This window comes from Suncus etruscus, chromosome 6 (genome assembly GCF_024139225.1).
Source record: "Suncus etruscus isolate mSunEtr1 chromosome 6, mSunEtr1.pri.cur, whole genome shotgun sequence".
NCBI lineage: Eukaryota > Metazoa > Chordata > Mammalia > Eulipotyphla > Soricidae > Suncus > Suncus etruscus.
Window position 1 is genome coordinate 360,282 of NC_064853.1, and position 21,093 is coordinate 381,374.

Here is a 21,093-nt window from a genome sequence, read left to right on the forward strand (position 1 = left end):
TCGTTAGCCTCTTGGGTTTGCTCCTGCTATGTGAGTCTCTTTTGTTAAGAGTGCACATATGTTGCAGTTTTCTACAATTTCTCTAGCTTGCCTCCATGGAATTTGGTAATTCACATGTAAATGGCAAGTATTTGTATATAGGGCTGAATGTTCCTCTACAGGTGATTTAAATATAGGCATTGCTAGCAAGTCAGCAGTTTTATTTCCTTGAGCCATCGGTCCTGGAAGACCTGAGTGGGCTCTAATATGCATGATGAAGATGGGCTCAGTTCGTTTTTGAAGAAGCTGCTGTAATCATTTAAGTAAGTTCTGTATCATCAGGTTATTAGCATTAAGGGAAGCAGTGTCTATCACATGACATAAATTTACCACATACAAAGAATCAGAAACTATATTCATGGCTTCAGATACATTTTCTAATAGGTAAATTAATGTTGCTAATTCAACTTTCTGTGCAGATTTATATTTGGTATCTATGGTCATATTAATGTTGTCTCCAGTTATTCCTCCTTTTACATTTTGGGATCCATCAATGTAAAAAACCTTGTCATTAGGAATAGGAGAATCCCGAACAATAGAAGAAATAACAAACTGAGTTTTCTTTAAAAAGTCCCAAGTTTTTCTTACTGGATAATGGGTGCATATTTCTCCTGTAAAATCTGAGAGGGCCCTTTAAAGATTCATTAAGAGGCAATATTGACTGAATTTCCTTTTTCGGTATTGGCAAACTATTATATCTGGGTCAAAATCTAGTAAAGATATAGATCTGAGTCTTGCCTTGATAATAATCTCTGAAATCAGTGCCAAGTAGGGGACAACTGAGCGAGGCTGTTTGTTATGTAAATACACCCATTCCAATGGTCCTGCCTGTTGCATCAAGGCCCCCATAGGGGCTTCTATAGTAGGAAAGATTAACAGAAATACCTTTTCTCCCGGGATGAATCTTAAAAGAACCGATTGTTTAAATCTGCTCAAGAAGATGTCCCATTCATTTTTGGCAGCTATTGGTTAGTTTCTCAAGCTATCTAAAGCAGGGTCACCCTCCAACGTTTTAAACAGATTAGACAACTCTGCATTTGGGATTCCTAGTGCAGGGTGGGGCCAATTTACGTCACCTAAAAGTCTCTGAAAATCATTAAGTGTTCTGAGGTTTTCTTTTTTGATAGAATTTTTTTGTGGATGTATTGACGTCCAGTCCAAAATAAAACCCAAATATTGATGGCATTATCTGTATTTTTTTCTAAAGTTATTTTCAGTCCTGATGTTTGTAAACAGTCAATAACATAAGAGTATAAGTCCTGTAAATCTGTTTCATTGTTCATTGTGAGCAAGACATTATCTGTATAATGAAATATCATGGCTTGAGGAAATTTTTCAGGAGCAGGGCTCAAAACCTTATTTACAAAAAACTGGCACATTGTTGGGAAATTCAGCATGCCTTGGGGGAGAACAGTCCATTGGAAACATCTGCAGGGATGGGTATTATTGAGAAAAGGAACTGAGAATGCAAAATGTTTTTTATTATCTGGGTGAATAAGAATATGGTAGAAGCAGTCTTTCAGATAAATTATAATTAGTGGCCATTCCATTCGAATAACTACAGGTGATGGTAAACCAGACTGCAATTTGCCCATAGGTATCATGGATAAATTTACAGCTCTAAGATCCATCAAAAGTCTCCATTTTCCAGATTTCTTTTTATAGTCAATATAGGTGAATTCCACTGAGAAAAAGATGGTTCAATATGTCCCAATTTTAGCTGTTCTTCCACTAATTCTGTCAGCACTTTTAATTTATCAGTTTTAAGGGGCCACTGACCTGTCCAAATTGGTTTGTCAGATTTCCATTTTATTTTTATTGGTGCTGGTGTTTTTATGGTAGTGGATCCTACGAAAAATTTTGAGTTTTGAAATTGACAGAAGGTTCAGGCTCTTCTAGAGCTAATGGGATGTGGGATTCTGCTTTCCACTGTTTGTGTGGGTCACGGCCCCACAGAAATGGTGAAAATGGGTCCACGTGAGGTGTGATTATTGCCTTTTGATTTTCTGGGCCATGAAATACCATAGTCCTCGTACTCAACAGACAGGAGCTCAGGCCTCCTATTCCTTCTAGGGAATACGGGATTTCCTGGAGAAGCCAATTTTCTGGCCATGCTTTATTAGAAATTATGGTAACCTGAGCACCCGTATCTATCATTCCATCAAAGGGTTGCCCTTCCAAGTGAAGTTTGATCATTGGTTGTTCATCTTTAAATTTAGTAATTAGAGCCACGATTGGTTTTGAGCCGCAACCGGATCTGTGCTTCCAAAACCTCCAATTCTAGTCTTATCTGAAGTCCCAAATTTGACATAAGGCACGATTACTATCTGGGCAATCGCTTCTCCTTTTTTAAAGGTCCATGTAACTGGTATGGTAATAACTACAATGATTTCTCCCATAGAATCTGAGTCAATGACACCAGTGGTTATTGATATACACTTTATGTTGAGGGAACTTCTGCCAAGAATCAAACCCATAGTATCTAGGGGTGGCGGGCCCACAATGCCTGTTTCTAACATGTAAGGGCATGCTCCAGGGTAAATTGTAATGTCCTCTGGGCATAATATGTCTAAACAGGCGCTCCCTAATGTGGAGTGAACTAATTCCCTTATCGTGATGAATTTTCTTGGGCCGGGCTTGGAAGGATTATTGTCTGTGAGCTTTGCCCCTGATTTGGAAGGGCCTGGGGGGAGGCCCTGTGGGCGTTTCCCTGCATCTTGTATGTGTACCCTTGAGGAGCTGAATTTATAAGAATACGGCAATTTCTTTTGATATTCCCGTTTTCCACAATGGTAGCAGGCGATTTGCCTCCTAGGGATTGAGTTGAAACCTCTACTTAGGTTATTATCAATGAGGTTTCCGGATCTGCAATCTTTCGCCCAGTGGCGAACCTTTTTGCATTTTGGACAAAGGCTTGGTTTACAGAAAGTGCCCTTTCCCGGAGGGGAGTAAGGCATCATTCCCTTTGTAACTGGGAAGGTTTGTACCGAGTCTAAATGGGGTGGGGGTTGGGGTTCCTCATAGAGATTCTGACAGGCATAAAGAAATTCATTCACATCTATCTTTTCATTTAATGTATTCAATACTAATCTACAGACCGAATTTGCATTATGATAAGCCAAAGATTTTACTAGGAAGTTTCTCATCTCATGTTCGACTTGTAACTTCAGCGCATCTTTAATCTTATCTACAAACTCTGCATATGATTCATAAGGGCCTTGGGTAATTTTTAAAGTTTCCTCTACCAATGCTGTTAGAATCAATTTTTTTCTGATGATGACAATGCAATATCCCTAATTAAATTTAAGATTTCTTTAGGTAAAGCTGCTTGTGCCTGAATATTTGCAAATTGATTTTCTGCCATCAATAATTCATACAAATAGAGTAACACCTGCCACTTGTTTTTTTCTTACCATCTGGGCTATATAATATGTCTTTTATGCCTTCTGAATAGTACATTTCCCTTTCAGTTCGCTGTTTAGATGACAGGCTTATTTCAGCTATTCTTTTAAAATCATACCAAGTCCAAGATGAGTTATGACTCCAAAGTCTTAGTAACTCCATATGTATGGTGATTTTAGACCATACTCTTTACATGCTTTTTTAAACTGATCTAATTCTTCCATTTGATAGGATTTATAGTTAGAAACATTTACCCCGGGTAAAGGGGATGAGGCTAGATTAGCAAAATTACTCTGAATAGAGCTCTGAGGCCGTGCGTGTGGTTCGTCTGAATCTGCACTGTTGTGCGATTCCATTTTGTGAATAGAATGAGGCCTCGCTTCTGGTGTTAGCACTGGAGGTTGATCATTGTCTGAGTCACTATGTCATGCGATTTGCTAGAATCAGGCTTAACTTTCCGAGTTGTTTTTCTTCCAGCAAAAATTCCTATATTGTTGATGGTGGGGGTTGGATTCGTCAGCCCACACCTTGGTCTGAATTTTCATCAGAAAGATTTCCTTATTATCCATACTGGTTTTAGCCTCACCATTTCTACACTTTATTTTCTAAATACCAGCCAATAACTATGCTCACAGTAACAACGTGAGCCAAAACAGAAATTCCATAAACTATGCCGGCTGGAGAAAATGCAATTTTCATTTGAAATATAGACAACCATCCAACTGCAGTGATTGTCCTTAGATCAAAACCAATTAGTTTTAAACAAAATGGAATGATCCACTTGCATAAGAGAATCAATGTGTAAGCAAAAAGGTGGCAGAATCCACATGACTAACCACAGAAACCATCTGATGGTCAGCAGAGGAAATTTCCAATGAAGTATTTTGCTTACAGTTTGAGGGTCCAGGTTCAGCCTCTCTGGCCATTATGTTGCAAGTCATCCCCTGAAGAGGTCGACTGATGGAGGAATGGAGGATGAGGTCTTTCTCCTACAGCTCGGAGCACGTGTCTGCCACCCTGATTCAGCCGGCACTTCTGAGATGAAGCGGCAGGTAAACAGTCAGGCTTGTGGAAATATTAGCTTTATTTGGTGGACAAGACTGAAGTCCAAAGCATCAGCATCAGTTCCAGCCAAAAAGCCCCTCGCCTTCCACAGACCCTTGTTTTTATCCCCCAGAATCAGGTACCACCCTAGGGTGGGGGCAGAATGCCAGGTCACACCCTAGGGTAGGGCACAATCACTGATCAGGGTAGGGTCAGTAACATAATCATCCCATAAAATGTTTATATACACAACACTATATAAAGACAAAGTTTATTACTTCATTGGGCAAAATATAGGAGAGATGCCAGTACACTTCCTTGGCTAGCCACCTTCTCAGCTATGTCATGCAGTTTATGGTGATTGCATTTGTTCTCTGTGGATGCTGAAATGTTACTTACAGTTCATTAGTCACCACTACTTCAAACATAAGGCTCCTAAACTGCATGTCCTCTGTTATCTCATTAGTTTTGACCTCTCACTGAAGCCTCACCAAATCCCTGCAAACATAAGGCTTCTTCTTGAGTACTCAGGTGTCTAATGAGATGTGATCTTCTACGAAAACCTCGTCCACACTCCCAGCAAGCATGGGGCTTATCCCATGTTTGTCCAGTGCAATGAAATGACCTGTCGCTGAAACTTGGCCCACACTCCCTCAAAAATGGGGCTTCACCTGTGTCCTGTATGATAGTTAATTTAAGTCTGAAGTTTCACAAACAATGCAAACATGGGCTTCTCCCCTCTCCTCTGGTGTGTGATGAGAATTAACCTCTCACTGAAGCCTCACTCACACTCCCTTCAAAATGGGGATTCTCACTTGTGTGTCCTCTGCTGTTTGATGAGGCCTGACATTGAAACCTTGCTCATTCACTGCAAACATAAGGCTTTTCCTCTGTGTGTGTCCTCTGGTGTCTGATGAGATGAGACCTTCGACTGAAGCCTCGCCCACATTCTCTGCAAACATAGGGCTTTTCCCCTGTGTGTCTTCTCTGGTGTATTTTGAGATTTGACTTGTGACTAAAGCCTCGCCCACACTCCCTGCAAACATGGGGCTTCTCCCCTGTGTGTGTCTTCAGGTGTGTGATGAGATTTGACGCTTGATTAAAGCATCGACCACATTCTCTGCAAACATATGGCTTCTCCCCTGTGTGTGTTCTCTGGTGTTTGAGGAGAACACACAGCCGACTAAAACCTCGCTCACATTCACTGCAAACATAGGGTTTTTCTCCTGTGTGTGTCCTCTGGTGTCTGATAAGATGACACTTGTGAATGAAGCCTCGCCCACAGTCCCTGCAAATATGAGGCTTCTCCCCTGTGTGTATACTCTGGTGTCTGATGAGATGATACTTATTAATGAAGCCTTGACCACATTCTCTGCAAACATAGGGCGTCTCCCCTGTGTGTGTCCTCTGGTGTACTATGAAATTAGACCCATCGCTATAGGCTCGCCCACAGTCCCTGCAAACATAGGGCTTCTCCTGTGTGTGTATTCTCTGGTGTCTAATGAGATTGGACCTCTTAATGAAGCCTCGCCCACACTCCCTACACACATAGGGCTTCTCCCCTGTGTGTATCCTCTGGTGTTCGATGAGACATGACCTCCTAAAGAAGCCTCGCCCACACTCTCTGCAAACATGGGGCTTCTCCCCTGTGTGTATACTCTGGTGCCTGATGAGATTTGCCTTCTCACTGAAGCCTCGCCCACACCCTCTGCAAACATATGGTTTCTCTCCTGTGTGTGTTCTCTGGTGTCTGATGAGATTTGAAAACAAACTGAAGCTTTTTCCACACTCCATGCAAACATGAGTTTTCTCTAAGTGTGTACTCTGGTGTGTGATGAGATTTGATCCTTCACTGAAGCCTTTCCCAGGCCTTACATACTTGTCTCTTAAAATTCTTGGCACTCTTTTTCTTGCAACTACTTTACCTGTGTCCGTTGGATTTTCTTTCAGCCCCATGGGAATTTCTTCCTCCACTGCCATCTCATGTTTATTAGAGCTCCCTCTTTTCCTGTGATATAGTCTAGATATGGTTGCTGAAATTCTTTTATGCCTTATCTTCTTAACCAAAGGTATACCGTTTTCTTTGTGCCTTTGATTTTCAAGTATGTCATTCCTTGGTTCGTCAACTTTGTCATTATACAGGTCATAATGTTGCTGCCATTGATTCTGATCAAACGAACAATAGTTCTCTGACTGAGGGTGCTTTCTTGCAGCTGTTCCTCGGGGGATCTCAGAGGGATGTCTAAGTTTCATGTGATGACTGAGAAAGTTCTGACTGGAGAAAGCCACAGAGCAGAAGGAGCATGGATAAATTTCTGGCTTTGGTTCTGCTGAAAGAGGAAGGTTTTAGTCAGAGTAGATGGTGACAAATCTGTCGGTACTGCAGCTCTATCTCCTGCTAAAGTTTGTTTTCCTAGCTTTCCTTATTTTGTTGACAAAGCAAGAAAAAATCTTCATGCTCCTAAATAGTATGGTATGTGTTTTAGTTTGTTTGGATTCTAGGCCACACCCAGAGGTCTCCGGAGCTTATTCTTGGCTCTGCCAGGGATCATTCCTGGCAGGCTTGGAGAACTGTATGGAATACTGTACTATACCTCTGGCCCCAAAAAAGTGTTTTGTCATTCTACCTGCATTCACTAAATCTTGCAAAATTTAGAAAGGCCATATCCAGAACCTTTTCTTTCTTTTTGTCTTTGGGACAAACCTCAGAGTGCTCAGGGGTTGCTCCCATTTTTGCACTCAGCAAGAACTCCTGGTTGGCTGGGGAAGACCATATAGGGTTCCATGGATTTAACCTGAATTGGTGCAACAATTGGAAGGCAACAATCTACGCTACTGCTTTGACCTCTATCCTGGAATTTTTGACATTAAACTTAAGTGGCCTTTCTGTACACAGTACCCTGAATATCATATCACTCTGTGATGTGGTTTCAAAAGATATTTTACTTTCCTGAGTTATAATGACACTTGATTTCATGAGGTCAAATTATCCTCAGTGACTTCTTGTAGATAGAGGCCTTTGAATTAGACTTCATATGTGTCTCAATTAGTTTCCTCTGGTTTTGTTTCCCCATTGCCTTCTCATCTGGCTTTTCCCCCCTCCTCTTGGGGATGGGCTTTGTTGTGATCTCAGTAAAGGGTACTCAGGGAGCCAGACCTGTAGCACAGCAGTAGGGTATTTGCCTTGCTTGTGGCCAACCCAGGATGGACCCAGGTTCGATCCCTGGCATCCCATAATGTCCTATAAGCCTAGATGCAGCTCAGTTCAGGCCTCTTGAGTGGAAAGGTATTAATGTGGTTAGGAAGCACCTAGCTTGGCTTTGTACCAACAGAGGAAGGAAAAAGTTATCATTACAGATTTCAAGTGAATAAATATAAATGTGAATCTTGACATCTTAAAATCACATTCTAGGGTCGAGACATAGTACAAGGTTTATGTTTTATGCCTAGCCTGTAGTGAATTCCAGTTCTATCCCTGACATTGTATGTGGTCCTACAAGCACTGCCAGGAGTGATGTCTGAGTACAAATCCAAGTTATAAGTATGTATTAAAAGCCCAAAAGTTGTATTTAGGAAGAGAATATTAATTCAAGAGGCAAGGCCCTAGTTTTGATCCCCAAGAACTGTGTGGCCTGTGAGCACTGAGGGATCTGACCTAGTAATACACTGACTACAATGAAAAAAATGGGTAGAACATCAAACCCAAAGTCAATGTCAACAGGATCAATACCCAATCTACAACAAGCCATACACAGAGAGAAGCAATTAACACTAGCAGACTGGGGTGGGGGCAGGGGGCGCGCAAGAGAGGGAGATATGGAATGCATACTGGGAATAGGGGTGGAGGGAGGACAACAGTGAAGGTGGGTATGGCTCTGATTTATTGTCACCATGTACCTTAAATATTACTGTTACTGTGAAAGATTTGTAATTCACTTTGGTCACAATAAAAATTATTAAAAAATAATTGGTAGAGGGGCCGGGTAGGTGGCGCTGGAGGTAAGGTGACTGCCTTGCAAGCGCTAGCCAAGGAAGGACCGCGGTTCGATCCCCCGGCGTCCCATATGGTCCCCCCAAGCCAGAGGCGATTTCTGAGCACATAGCCAGGAGTAACCCCTGAGCATCAAACGGGTGTGGCCCAAAAACCAAAAAAAAAAAAAAAAAAAAATTGGTAGAACAGCTAACACTACATGCCGCTTAGATCTCCAGTACTGCATAATCTCACAGCATCACTGGGAGCCACTCACAAACACTGCATCTCGACTACCCTCTGAAAATCAGTGAGAACAACCAGTGCTGACATGGATGGGGGGAGAAAGGAAATCATATTCACTGTTGGAAAGAATGCAGTCTAGTCCAGGCTTTCTGGAAAATACAAATATGCCTCAAAACAGTAGTTATTGAACTCCTATATGCTCCAGCAATACCATTCCTACAGTACACAAAATACAGGTACACCCTAGGAACAGAAAAGCAAAGTACAAACAGGTGCTACACTCTCCTATGTTAATCGCAGCACAACTTAAAATAGCGAGAATCTGAAAACAAACCATCTGTTGTGCACAACAACAGATAAGTGGCTGTAGAAACTGTGGTACATCTATACAATGGACTACTATATAGCCTAAAGGGATGAAGAAGTTATGAAATTTGCTTAAATACGGATCAACATGGAATTATGCTCCTATTACGAATCAGAAGGAGAAAGATAGAAAGAGTAGTCTCACTCATCTGTGGATTATATGAAAAATAAATGATGGTATGGTAATAATATCTAGAAACAATAGATAGGAGGGCCAGGAGGACCAGCCTATAAGAACCTTGTCACAAAGAGCAGTGAGTAGTTATGGCACTAACTGCACTGATAACTACGTTGACAAAGAAAGAGAGAAGCAGAATGCCAATTTCAGAGACAAGTGGGGTGGTGAGAGGGAGAGAAATGGGGGATATTAGTGGCAGGAACGTTGCATTGGTCAGGGGAGGTGTACATTTTATGACTGAAACTCAACTATGAACATTTCTATAAACACAGTGCTAAATAAATTATTTTTTTTTTTTTAAAGAAAAAGAGTTAGTTGAATGAAGCCTGGTTGAATGTGTCAACATTGATGGAGAGCACACATATTGGGAGCATCATGTTGAGCAGTTTGTCAAAATCCACATTAGCTTTGTGCTGGGCTCATTCATCAATGGTTTAAAACTACAGACAAAAGAATATTTGAATGGGCCACAAAGAAAGCACAGCAAGGAGGGTGTTTGTTTACCTGCTAGAGGCTGACCTGAGATCAATTTCCAGCATCCCATAATGTCCAGAGAACCCAGCAGAAATGATTCCGGAAGCATGTGGTCAGGACTAACCCCAAGAACCATCAATGAGTGAACCAGAAAATAAAAGGAGAGGAAAGAAAGTCTCTTACTTGGGGAATCTCAAAAACCCTATATTGATTCAAGGACAAAGGCCAGAGTAAAGGAAGAAGACAGAGGAGCCTAAGTAAGCCACCCTGACATGGAGCTGTGCAGCTACACTAAGAGTAAAGACAGGGAGTGAAAGCTTGGAATCTCAGAACCTGTTCTAAATACCCAGACAGGAAACCAGAAAGAGCAAAGGCAAGAGAGCAAAGCTCCAGAGCATCCTGGACTCAGCATCAAGATCATTGAAATGGAGCAGGAAAGGTCCTGCAGCAAAGATAGGGGAGCCTGACACCCTCCCTAAGTCCAGGCCCCATTCTCACTCAAGCCATGGATGTTCCACACCCAACTCAGTTCTTGAGCACAGGGGGGGGTTCTTCCACGCTTACCACCAAACACGTCTCTCTGTAGCCTCTCCAGGGCTCCTTCTTCCAACCAGGAGATCAGCTTCGGCTTCACTCTGCAATGCCCTATATCAAAGGACAAGTCACAAGCTGAAGATATGTGAGAGGACAGAAGCCCTCTCATAAGTCTGGGTTCCTAAATAAAGTGGCCAAATCACGGAACACATGAAGAACAGAATCTCTACTCTCCATAGGCATGTTGGTTAATACACAGATGAGTAGAGGATGAAATAAAAAAAGTCTAATCGAGGGTACTGGATAATACAATGGAGAAACAAAGGAGCAAAAGGACAGTGTTGGTCTTGCACATGGCCGATCTGCATTTAACCTCAGCACCCTCTGTAGTCCCTTAAGTTCCCCAGGGAGTAAGCACTAAATGAAGAGACAAGATTAAAGACAAGCACAGCCAAAACCCAGAGGTGTCCTAAAAAGAAGAGGCTGGAATGATATTACAGTAGTTAGGGCATGTGTCTTGCAAAGTTTTGACAATGATTTGATCCCCAGAACCATACATAATCCACCAAGCACACTAGAAGTGATTCCTGTGTGCGTACCTGGGCATAAGCCCTTGGACTGACTGTATAGTCCAAATACAAAAATAAACAGAAAAGTCAAACTGTTGCCAGGAAGAGGATACCATAATTTGGGGAACAAGCTCTGAAACATCAGATTTCATTTCCACCCAGCATAATGTCTCAAGAAAATATGGGGATACCCTAGGATGTGCTACAGGCTGGATCTTTGGAAATCATGAAAAAAATCAAATTACTTATAACCTTTGCAGTCCCTGAAACCCATCACAAGATATCCCAAGTGCAGAGTCAAGAAGTCCTGAGCTAAGACGCCCTGGCTCACGAAATCACATTTTTTGAAAAACCTGCAGTGAACAGGAAGACTTCTAGCTCCATGCTCAGAGAGGAAACCTGGCAGGCTTAGGGGAGCATATGCAGAGGTGGGGATCACACCCAGTTTGTTCCAGATATGGCAACCCCCAACACAATGTATGATTTCACTGGTCGCTGAAAAGAGATTTAAAAATATAAAGTTGGGGCTGGAGGAGAGCACACTGGTAGGGCATTTGCCTTGCCATGCGGCCAATCCAGGACAGATGGATGCCCCCATGCTTGCCAGGAGCAATTTCTGAGCAGAAAGCCAGGTATAACCCGAGTACTGCAGGGTGTGACCCAAAACAAAGAAACAAACAAAAAATACATAAAGTTGGACTCACCTAAGAAATAAGTCAGGGCTGGGGGGTGGGGGAGAGTACAAGAGAGAGACTTGACCTTCAGGCTTGGCAGAATCACATCCACTGTTGAACCAAGATTCCTGCCTGGGGCCGGGCGGTGGCGCTGGAGGTAAGGTGCCTGCCTTGCCTGCGCTAGCCCAGGATGGACCGCGGTTCGATCCCCCGGCGTCCCATATGGTCCCCCAAGAAGCCAGGAGCAACTTCTGAGCGCATAGCCAGGAGTAACCCCTGAGCGTCACAGGGTGTGGCCCAAAAAAAAAAAAAAAAAAGATTCCTGCCTAATCCTGGAACCTGCCCACTCTGGGATGTAACCCACAGCAGAGGACCCAGGGCAGTTCTCACCTATAGCCTGCAGGTTCTCATAAGTCTCCAGCATCACATCTCTGTAGAGCTTCCTCTCAGAGGCGTCCAGGCATGGCCACTCATCCTGGGAGAAGTTCAAGGCCACATCACGGAAGGTCACCTTATCCTGAGCACATAAAGGAGGGGGTCAGAGCCAAGGATCACCCAGGGCCCTGGGGTCATATAGGAATCAGGGCCTTTGTCAGCTGAGTACCCAGCCTCTAAGTCTCTCTCCCCATGGGCAACAAGAGTGGATGGGCCCCCCCCCATATCAAGCTAGAAAGCCAGATCACAAAACATCATATGCGGACAGTATTGTAGACGGTTCTTTGAGATGTTTCTTTTGAACACGGACCAATCAGGGCCAATCCCTCTATTAGATTCACTGAGCACTAGTGGGTGAAAGCTTAACTAAGCCAGAAAGAGCTAAAAAGGCAACTCAGGGTATGGCCCTGAATGTTAAACACACACACCTGTTAAGATTGTATCTTGTTCTATCCAAAAGATCATCCTGGCTTCTTTGTATCTGTATTTTTACAATTTGTTTTCACCCAAAACAAAGATTGTCTCCTATGTAATCCTGGGCAGGACGGACTCAGGATAGCCTAAGCTATCTGCTTTGACTGTGTCCTTACTCCCCCCACGTAGGGGTGGCCTCTGTATTCAATAAAAACGACAGTTCTGGAAGGCAGCTTGCTCTCCATAAGAGGTAGGAAATTGCCAGAATATGCATGTTTCATCCTCAACCAAGTTTGGACTATTTCATGTGCAATCCTCAGACTTGTTCTCCCAGGATTTTTACATACACAAGCCCCTCCACCCCCAGTCTATCTCTGCGCAGGATATAAGTGGTGAAAAGGTAAATTCAGTGTCCAGTAAATGAATCAAACCTGTGCCTGGGGTTATCAGCACTCAACAAATCCCTTCTGGTGCAGGAAAAAAATGACCTGACTCCTAGCAACTATGGCTTCCAGAAAAATCTTTTGCTCCTGCTTCTCAATTAGAAACAAACCATGGGGCCGGAGAGATAGCATGGAAGTAAGGCGTTTGCCTTTCATGCAGAAGGATGGTGATTCGAATTCCTGTATCCCATATGGTCCCTGGTGCCTGCCAGGGGCTATTTCTGAGCCTAGAGACAGGAGGAACCTCTGAGCGCTGCGGGTGTGACCCAAAAACCAAAAAAAAAAAAAAAAAAAAAAAAGAAAAGAAAGCCACAAGATCACAGGATTGCAGACAAGGAGACTGTAGAATTGCAACTGGTTGTAGCTGCAGGGAGGAGGGGAGACTCTGCAGAGTGAAGGACAAGACTTGAGCTGCTTGTCCTGGGACCAGAGCAAAAATTCGACTGTTCGACGAAGGGCGCACAGGGCAACCTGGGAGCAATCCCAGGCTAGTTCTCCTTGATGTCACTGGAGCGAATCCTCTGTGTAGAGTCAAGGAAAAGTCCCGTGCACCACCAACGTGGCACAAAATTCAGTACAAACAAAACAAGCAGACATAGCATAGCACAAAGCACCTGAAAATAAAACCAAACAAAACCCAGAGGAAAATGCACATGCAAAAAAAAAAAAAATCCTGCTGCTTTCTTTCAGGAAAGGTAGAAAATTCTTCACCAGGAGCCCAGAGTTAGGGACCCCAGAGATTGCCAGACCCACAGGAAGGGTCCTGAGTGAATACAGGAAGGAGACATGGTCATAGGGATCCCTCTAGAATCAGGGAGCAGCAGCAAACTACAAAAGAACTTTGTGCAGGGCCCAAAAGTCCATTTGGTAGACACTGGTATCCTACAGGACAGTCACAGGCCAAATCCCTGACACCCAACGGGGTTCCCAGCACCGGAAGGTAGAAAGTCAGCATAAAGCCAGAAGAATTCCCGTTTTGCTGTGGTACCATAAAGGAGAAATGAATTGACAGTTTTCCCCCAAGTGAGGAAAAAGTCCCGGCTCAAGGTCTCCTTGTCGGCCAAAGCCGGGCGCCTATTCCCAGGAGCTCCGGCCCGGAACCTGACATCCAACGGGGGGAGGGGGGGGTCTTGGGCGGGCAGCGGGGACCCGAGAGCACGGAGTCCGAAGCAGCGCCGCCACACGCCGTCCCCGGACTCCTTCCTCAGACCTCTCCGCGCCCACCGCTCCTGGGGGCGTCGCTCCCCGAGTTCCCTGGAGCCCTCGCTCCCCCTTACCTGCGGACAGGGCGGCAGGCCTGGGGACCCCATCGCTCCGGCCCGCTTCGTCCTCCAAGCGCAGCCGCGCGGTCCCCTGCCCCGAGTCCTAGAGCCGAGCGGCAGCCCGGAGCCAGAGGCGAGCGGGACCCCTGCCCGCCCGCGGCCCCGGCTGGGTCCGGCCGCGGCTGGGCGAAGCTGCGCGTCCCGCCCGGCTCCGGCACCTGCGGCTCCGGCTGCGGCTCGGGGAGGGGGGCTGCGCTCCCCCGCCGAGCCGCTGCTCGCACGAAGCCCGCCCCGGACAAGACTCTGGGCCCAGGGTCGCCCAGCCTGGGGCCCGCCGGCCGCGAGCGAGCGAGCGAGCGATCGAGCGCGCGCGAGGAGCCGCCCCGCAGGGCGAAGCGAGTTCCTCCCGCCGCGTCGTCAACAGCACAGCAGGAGCAGGACGAGCCCGGGAGCCCCAGGCCGCCTCACCTGGCGGGCCGCGCGGCAGAGGCGCCGGGGCGGACCGGAGGGGAAGATCTTGGCGGACGCGGAGGACCCGGGGCTGCGGGGCGCGAGGGCCGGACCCCGAAAGTGCGGCCCGAGCGCGCCCGAGCTCTGCCCGCGCAGCGCAACGCAGCGCAGCACCCGCGGGGGAGAGCGGCAAGATGGCGCCCGCGACGTCGCGCCACTTCCGGCCGCGTCTTAAAGGGCCAGGCGGCCACTTCCGCTCTGCCGCGCCCAGGCCTGCAAGGTCCTTCTGCCAGACCTCCACGGGACCGGGCGACGCAAGCGGATTCCTGTGCAGAAAGGGGGCATCCGGCTCGGAGAAACACATCAACGTACCTTTGGGGCTTGGAGAGAGGTCCGCCAAGAACCAATGAACATGTTTGATGCCCCACAGCACTGAGAGAAAATGCCCATTTTGCCATTCCGCATACATCGCTGGCCTGAGCAATAGGACGGAGGGAGGGCTACTGCACTGCAGGCATCCAGCCGGGGTCAATGTCAGGCAGCCCATACGTTGCTGAGGCAGCGAGGAGTAATTCCTGCGTGCAGAGCGGTAGGAACCACCCATGTGTGGTCCCTCAACAAAAAAGATTTTTAAAAGGTACCACGATAGCATATTCCTCTAAAACATCCATGAGTTTCTATTTCCTTTTTTTTTTTTTTAGTTTCTCACATTATATCGGGTTCCCGACCACCCGTACTCAGATTGACTCTGGCTCTCTGCTCACTGATCACACTTGGTAATTACGACAACCTAAATCTGGAAACAACCAATTGCCAAGAATTGAGTGGATAAAGAGTACTTTTGGTATATATATGCCCTCAATTATACCTACAGCTTTTAGAAAAAGTGAAGTCATGGGATTGGCTTCTATGTGGAAGGATATCGAGACTATTATTCTTAGTTTAAAGATTCAGAAAGATCAGAATAGGCATAGAAGGATCTTACTCACTTGTGGGATATTATTGTAAGTCAGCCCCTGAAGAGGTTGACTGATGGAGGGATGGAGGATGAGGTCTTTCCCCTCCAGCTTGAAGCACATGTCTGCCACTCTGGCGGGTAAACAGCTCGCAGTCAGGCTTGTGGAAATATTAGCTTTATTTGGTGGACAAGACTGAAGTCCAAAGACTCAGCATAAGTTTCAGCCAAAAGCCCCTCGCCTTCCACAGACCCTTGTTTTTATCCCCCAGAATCAGGTACCACCCAATGGTGGGATAAGATACCACCCAATGGTGGAAGCAGAATCAGGTACCATCCTAGGGTGGGGGCAGAATGCCAGGTCACACCCTAGGGTAGGGCACAATCACCGATCAGGGTAGGGTCAGTAACATAAGAATCCCCTAAAATATTTACATACACAACAGTGGATGATAAAATCATGCCTCTGTAGCTAGAGATCTTGATATTTGCATGGGTCAAAGGATGGAACCTAGGATGGAGTCTTTCTTTATGGTTCTAGGACTTGTGTTTCATCACTGTTGTTTTAATCAGTCTTCAGTAGTTGGTGGTCTTGGCTTTTGTCCCCATCCTAGGATGAAGCCTAGGATGTTTCCAGAAGATCTGCTTGGTTGCAGTTGTCTCGGCAGACCTCTGGAATTAGAGATCTTGGTTGTTGTACAGATCATAGACCAAGGCCTAGACTAGTGTCTTTTTTATTGTTTCCAGGATAAGGTCTGCCCAGTCATGGTTGTCACAGTCAATCTTCTGTAGATAGCAAACTTGGCTTTTGTACAACTCAAAGGATGACATGTCTTCTGATCATATTCTCATTAGGAGGTAAGAAAACCTGCACTTAGACCAAATTGTTGCCATTTCCTCATTGTCAGGATGTCATATCAAAACTGGCACATATTGGTGTCAGAATAGTATTAAGAATGTCCCAGAGGGGCTGGAGAGATAGCATGGAGGTAAGGCGTTTACCTTTCATGCAGAAGTTCATCAGTTCGAACCTTGGCATCCCATATGGTCCCCCGTGCCTGCCAGGAGTGATTTCTGAGCACGGAGCCAGAAAAAAACCCCGAGTATTGCCGGGTGTGACCCAAAAACCACACACACACACACACACAAAAGAATGTCCCAGAGGGAGGTTGGTTCCTGGAGCTGTTGCCGAGAACTGTGTCAGTAGTGTGTCTGGGATCTAGGGTTTAGGGTTGTACGATCGTTGTCTAATCACCTGAAATATAAATTGACATATGTTCAAGGTGGGAGGTGCCCTTTTATTGTAAAGTGTATGAGTTCTTATCCCTAGTTATAAGAGCTTGTTTCTATATGTAAAATTTTCCTCTTTTTAGTATGCCTTTGCAAGAAAAAATGGTGCTATATTATATTGCTGGTGCATTGGGGGGAGGGGGTGAGAATGTCAGGCTCCATCATCTCTGTGCCCTGTTTTTGATCAGAGCTATTATCCCAGGCAAGATTTTTCTTGTCGGTTTTTGTATCAAGCAGAACTGAAAAAGGTGGAGTTAAGGAAGAAAAGAAAACAGAAACAAGACAATATATGTGTGTGTATGTATGTATGTATGTATATATATATACACACTCACATATATAAAGGAAAAAATAAATAAAAATAATTTTAAAAATATTAAGGGAACAAAGTGATGCAGGAGGCTACCTTACATTTGGGGATAAACAGGTTAAGAGATAGTATTATATAGGTCTTAAACTTATAAAAAATATAGGCTACCTCATTGTCTTTTGAGATATTATTGTGGGGGGGTAGAATCCAGGGCACATTTTCATCACACACACTGGTCTTGTTGAGATTGAGAAAAGACGTGTGGCAGAAAGGGCTCGGGAAGAGTTCTTGCACTGGGAACTTGAAGAAAGAACATAGGTCTGAGAAATTAGTGTGTCTGGGGCCTGTAGATGGCAGGGTGCTTCACGGTTAGCGATACTCTGATTTTAGACCAAAAGTTATTCTTTATATTTTCCCAACTTTTGGTGCACCTATGCAAAATACTGTCAACCTTTATCTTTATCAATAGAGGCATTTGCCCTAATCTTACAATCATGGGATGTGAATTATTTTGTTTTTCTAGAAAGTCAATCAGGAATGTCCTACTCTAGTCAATATTAATACTCCACCCTAGTTTGTATTCTGGTAATGGGATTATTGGATTATTCCTTATTTGGTACTCCTCTCCCACTGAGAGGAATTGTCAATTAAAGAAGGGGTTTGAGAAGGCCGGCACTTATTCTTCAGTCACCCTTTTTTAAGCTACATTCCTTCTTAGGAACAGAAAGCTTGTGTGGTCGGATTCCTTGCTTGAGGACTGAATTTCCCTAACCCATTCTTGCGCCTTTTCACTTTGTGGATTATTTTCTGCTTCAATGTTTGCTTCCAGACCTGCTTCTCACAAGATTCTTGTTTTGGAACCCTAGGATCCACTAGTAGATGAGAGCTATAAACCCTGTTAATGGTGCAGAATTTTGTAGAATCACCATACTTTTCCACATTGCAGTTACTGTGATTATCTACAAGATTGCCAGGTTTGGCAGATTACTACAATAATCTGGAAGTCTGACTGCTACTTTGCTGCTACAAGGTTGCCAGGGCTGCAAGCTGCAGAGCCCAAGTGTGCCAGGTCCTAACGTTGCAAGATCCACAGGAACCTTCAGGGGCCCAGCTGTTAGGTGGGTTCTCATACCCACCCAGGGATACCATCTTGCAGTGACTGCCTGACTAGGATTGAGAGTAAAAAAAATGAAATGACTTTTTTATTCACTCCTGGAGTCCAATGCCACCACTGCCTATATATATATATATATATATATATATATATAGAGAGAGAGAGAGAGAGAGAGAGAGAGAGAGAGAGAGAAATTCTCTGGACAGAGATGGCAGGGAAGGTCCATATTAAATAGAGATAGAGGGATAGATACAAAGCAGGCAGTATTTCCCCAATTCTTTATCTCAGGCCCCCTGAGATACAGCAGGCGCTGCTCTTGTCATTGTCCTTGGTCCCCAAAGATCCAAGTTTTTTAAATCATGCATGACAGGGGGCTATCCAGGGGGCATAGCCATGTTCAACTGTCACGACATGGGGTATACAAGGAGCATGTCCAAATCCAACTGTCATCACGTCACTAGATTTCCCACTTTCTTTTTTAAAACACCACAAATAAAAACCTTTTTGTTACCAATGAAATTTTAAATTTTAAACAGATTCTTGCACTGGTGGTTCATATCCATCAGCTCTTTCTACTTTAGCACTTGTCTCATCTCCAGTAGTTTTTTCAGAACTGCTACCTTCACCATGAAGCTCCATGAGTTTCCCCAACTCAAACTTAGCCTTCTTCATTATTTTTACTTTTCTTTTTTCTTTTCTTTCTTTCTTTCTTTCTTTCTTTCTTTCTTTCTTTCTTTCTTTCTTTCTTTCTTTCTTTCTTTCTTTCTTTCTTTCTTTCTTTCTTTTTTTGGAGGGGGAGTCACACCTGGCAGCGCTCAGGGGTTACTCCTGGCTCTACACTCAGAAAGTGCTCCTGGCAGGCTCTGGGGACCATATAGGATGCCGGGATTTGAACCACCATCCTTCAGCAAAGGCAAACACCCTACCGCTGTGCTATCTCTCCGGCCCCCACTTTTACTTTTCTAACAGACATCATGGAGTGGGTAAATAGATTGGCAAGCCTTTTCTATATCTTTCCCAATACTATCTGGAATCAATATATTGACCACCACTTTTAAGTCATTTGTTTGCACCTCTGGAGTCATGATTTCCATCATCTTTATCCGAATCTGGCAAACTTGTTGATGCTGAGCATAAGAGATCTTCCTGATCTGATTGTTACGCTTCTTATTGAATTCAACACAGAACAGACTAAGCAAATAACCATCGGTAGTCTTAACATTAACATGAGCTTCAATCATAGTCTGTCATTTCTTGACCATCGAGCACATTTTCTCATGAGTGAGGTCCATGCCATAGAAGTTTGTCAGGCAGTTTTTGCCCTGAACATCCTCTGTAATTAGCTTGAATTTCCTAAATGAAACTTCATCATTCTGCAGATCAGCCAGGCTCACTTTGAACACATTACCCTTGAGGCCATCGGATGCAATTTTGGTTCCTTGGGTCCTAGTGACAAGCATTTTCCCAATATTTCTTATATTGAACATTGCAGATGCTTTCATGTTAAACCAGTCTTTCTTAGAAAATGGATCAACCACTTTCTTCTTGGCTCCCATTTTGCCAACTTTGGTAAGGCACTTATTTTTGCCGACCACCATGGTGCCACTCAGAGAACCAAAAGGGCCAGATTTCCCACTTTCATGGTGTTTAAATATATATACATATATAAGTATATATTAAATATGTATAAGGTTTATCCGCAGCCATTGGTGAAGTTCATTCACACGATGGTCTGCAAAAGCCTTGGTGGTTTTCAGCTGCATTTCTCTTCTTGATAGTCATTGAAATGCTCCAAAACTGAGAGACAGGTGTAGGTAGAAATGAGACAATATTTAAGAAACAAAAAATAATTTTATAACTTTTTTGTTTTTGGGTCACACCCAGCAGTGCTCAGGGGTTACTCCTGGCTCCATGCTCAGGAATCGCTCCTGGCAGGCACAGGGGACCATATGGGATGCCAGGATTTGAACCAATGACCTTCTGCATGAAAGGCAAGTGCCTTACCTCCATGCTATCTCTCCAGCCCCAACTTTATAACTTTTATCAAACCTATGCCTAGCCTAAGAAAGTGAAAAGCTCCAATGCTTTTGAGTAAAAGGGAGATAAAATCTTCCTAGCTACATCCTGATGCTAAAGGACAGTTGAGGGATTATCAGAGTTGGTCACTTTCCATCTCTATTTGAGGGGCAAATATTCTGTATTTAAAATTTTTCTTTGTCTCTGAGTCTAAACTCTTTGCTCCATATATAATCAATCTCTTTTGATGATGTTCTCTTTGTCTGTTTCTATGTCTATATCATTTTTCTCTATATAATAATTCTATTTTTCTCATTTTCTCAATTTCTTTTTTTTTTTTGAACCATCTATGTCTTACAGTCATTTCTCTCTTCATTCAATTTCTCTTTTCAACATTCTTCTTTTTTACTTGTATCTTTTCTTTTCCTTTCTTTTATTTATTTATTTTTTGAATCTTTGTAGAATCCAGATTTTTTTTGACCTGTAAAGGGCACCATTTTGTAGAATTGTATAGAATCACCACCATTTTCTTAGCTGCAGTTACCGTGGTTATCTAAAGGTTGCCAGGTATCTACAGGTTACTGCAGTGAGCTGCAAGACTGCTTGCTGCTCGGCTACTGCAAGGCTACAGAGGCCCAAGGCTGCCAAGGGACGACAGGGCTGCATCTGCAGAGACTCAAGGCTGCCAAGGTCTGGTTTCAGAGAGGGAGAGGGAGAAAAAAATTCGCTGGTCAGATGTGAGTGAGGGAGGCCTGCATTCAACAGAGAGAAGGGCTGATACAAAGCAGAAAGCAACTCACTGATTCTGTATCCCCAGACTCTTGTACCAGCAGATGCTGCTCTGGTAACTATCCAGTCCACACAATGTTCTGCGTTATTAATTTTATACCCAGATGACAAGGGGCATG

General features: G+C 44.2%; 2 protein-coding genes across 2 annotated transcripts; both read right to left on the reverse strand.

Annotated features, from left to right (window-relative positions):
* Positions 1 to 5,346: 5,346 nt before the first annotated feature.
* On the reverse strand, positions 5,347 to 14,098 carry LOC126010905 (histone-lysine N-methyltransferase PRDM9-like). The gene is made up of 6 exons (XM_049774503.1): positions 13,709 to 14,098; positions 11,887 to 12,013; positions 10,284 to 10,364; positions 6,152 to 6,815; positions 5,495 to 5,815; positions 5,347 to 5,410 (listed from the first exon to the last, which is right to left on the reverse strand). Exons 1-6 carry the CDS (start codon positions 14,096 to 14,098, stop codon positions 5,347 to 5,349), a joined length of 1,647 nt encoding a protein of 548 aa, XP_049630460.1.
* A 4,592-nt stretch (positions 14,099 to 18,690) lies between these two features.
* On the reverse strand, positions 18,691 to 19,787 carry LOC126010934 (40S ribosomal protein S3a-like). The gene is given in 3 exon segments (XM_049774542.1): positions 18,691 to 18,854; positions 19,091 to 19,097; positions 19,137 to 19,787. Coding segments are annotated over 3 exon segments (795 nt in total). The 5' UTR covers positions 19,768 to 19,787; the 3' UTR covers positions 18,691 to 18,697.
* Positions 19,788 to 21,093: the final 1,306 nt, after the last annotated feature.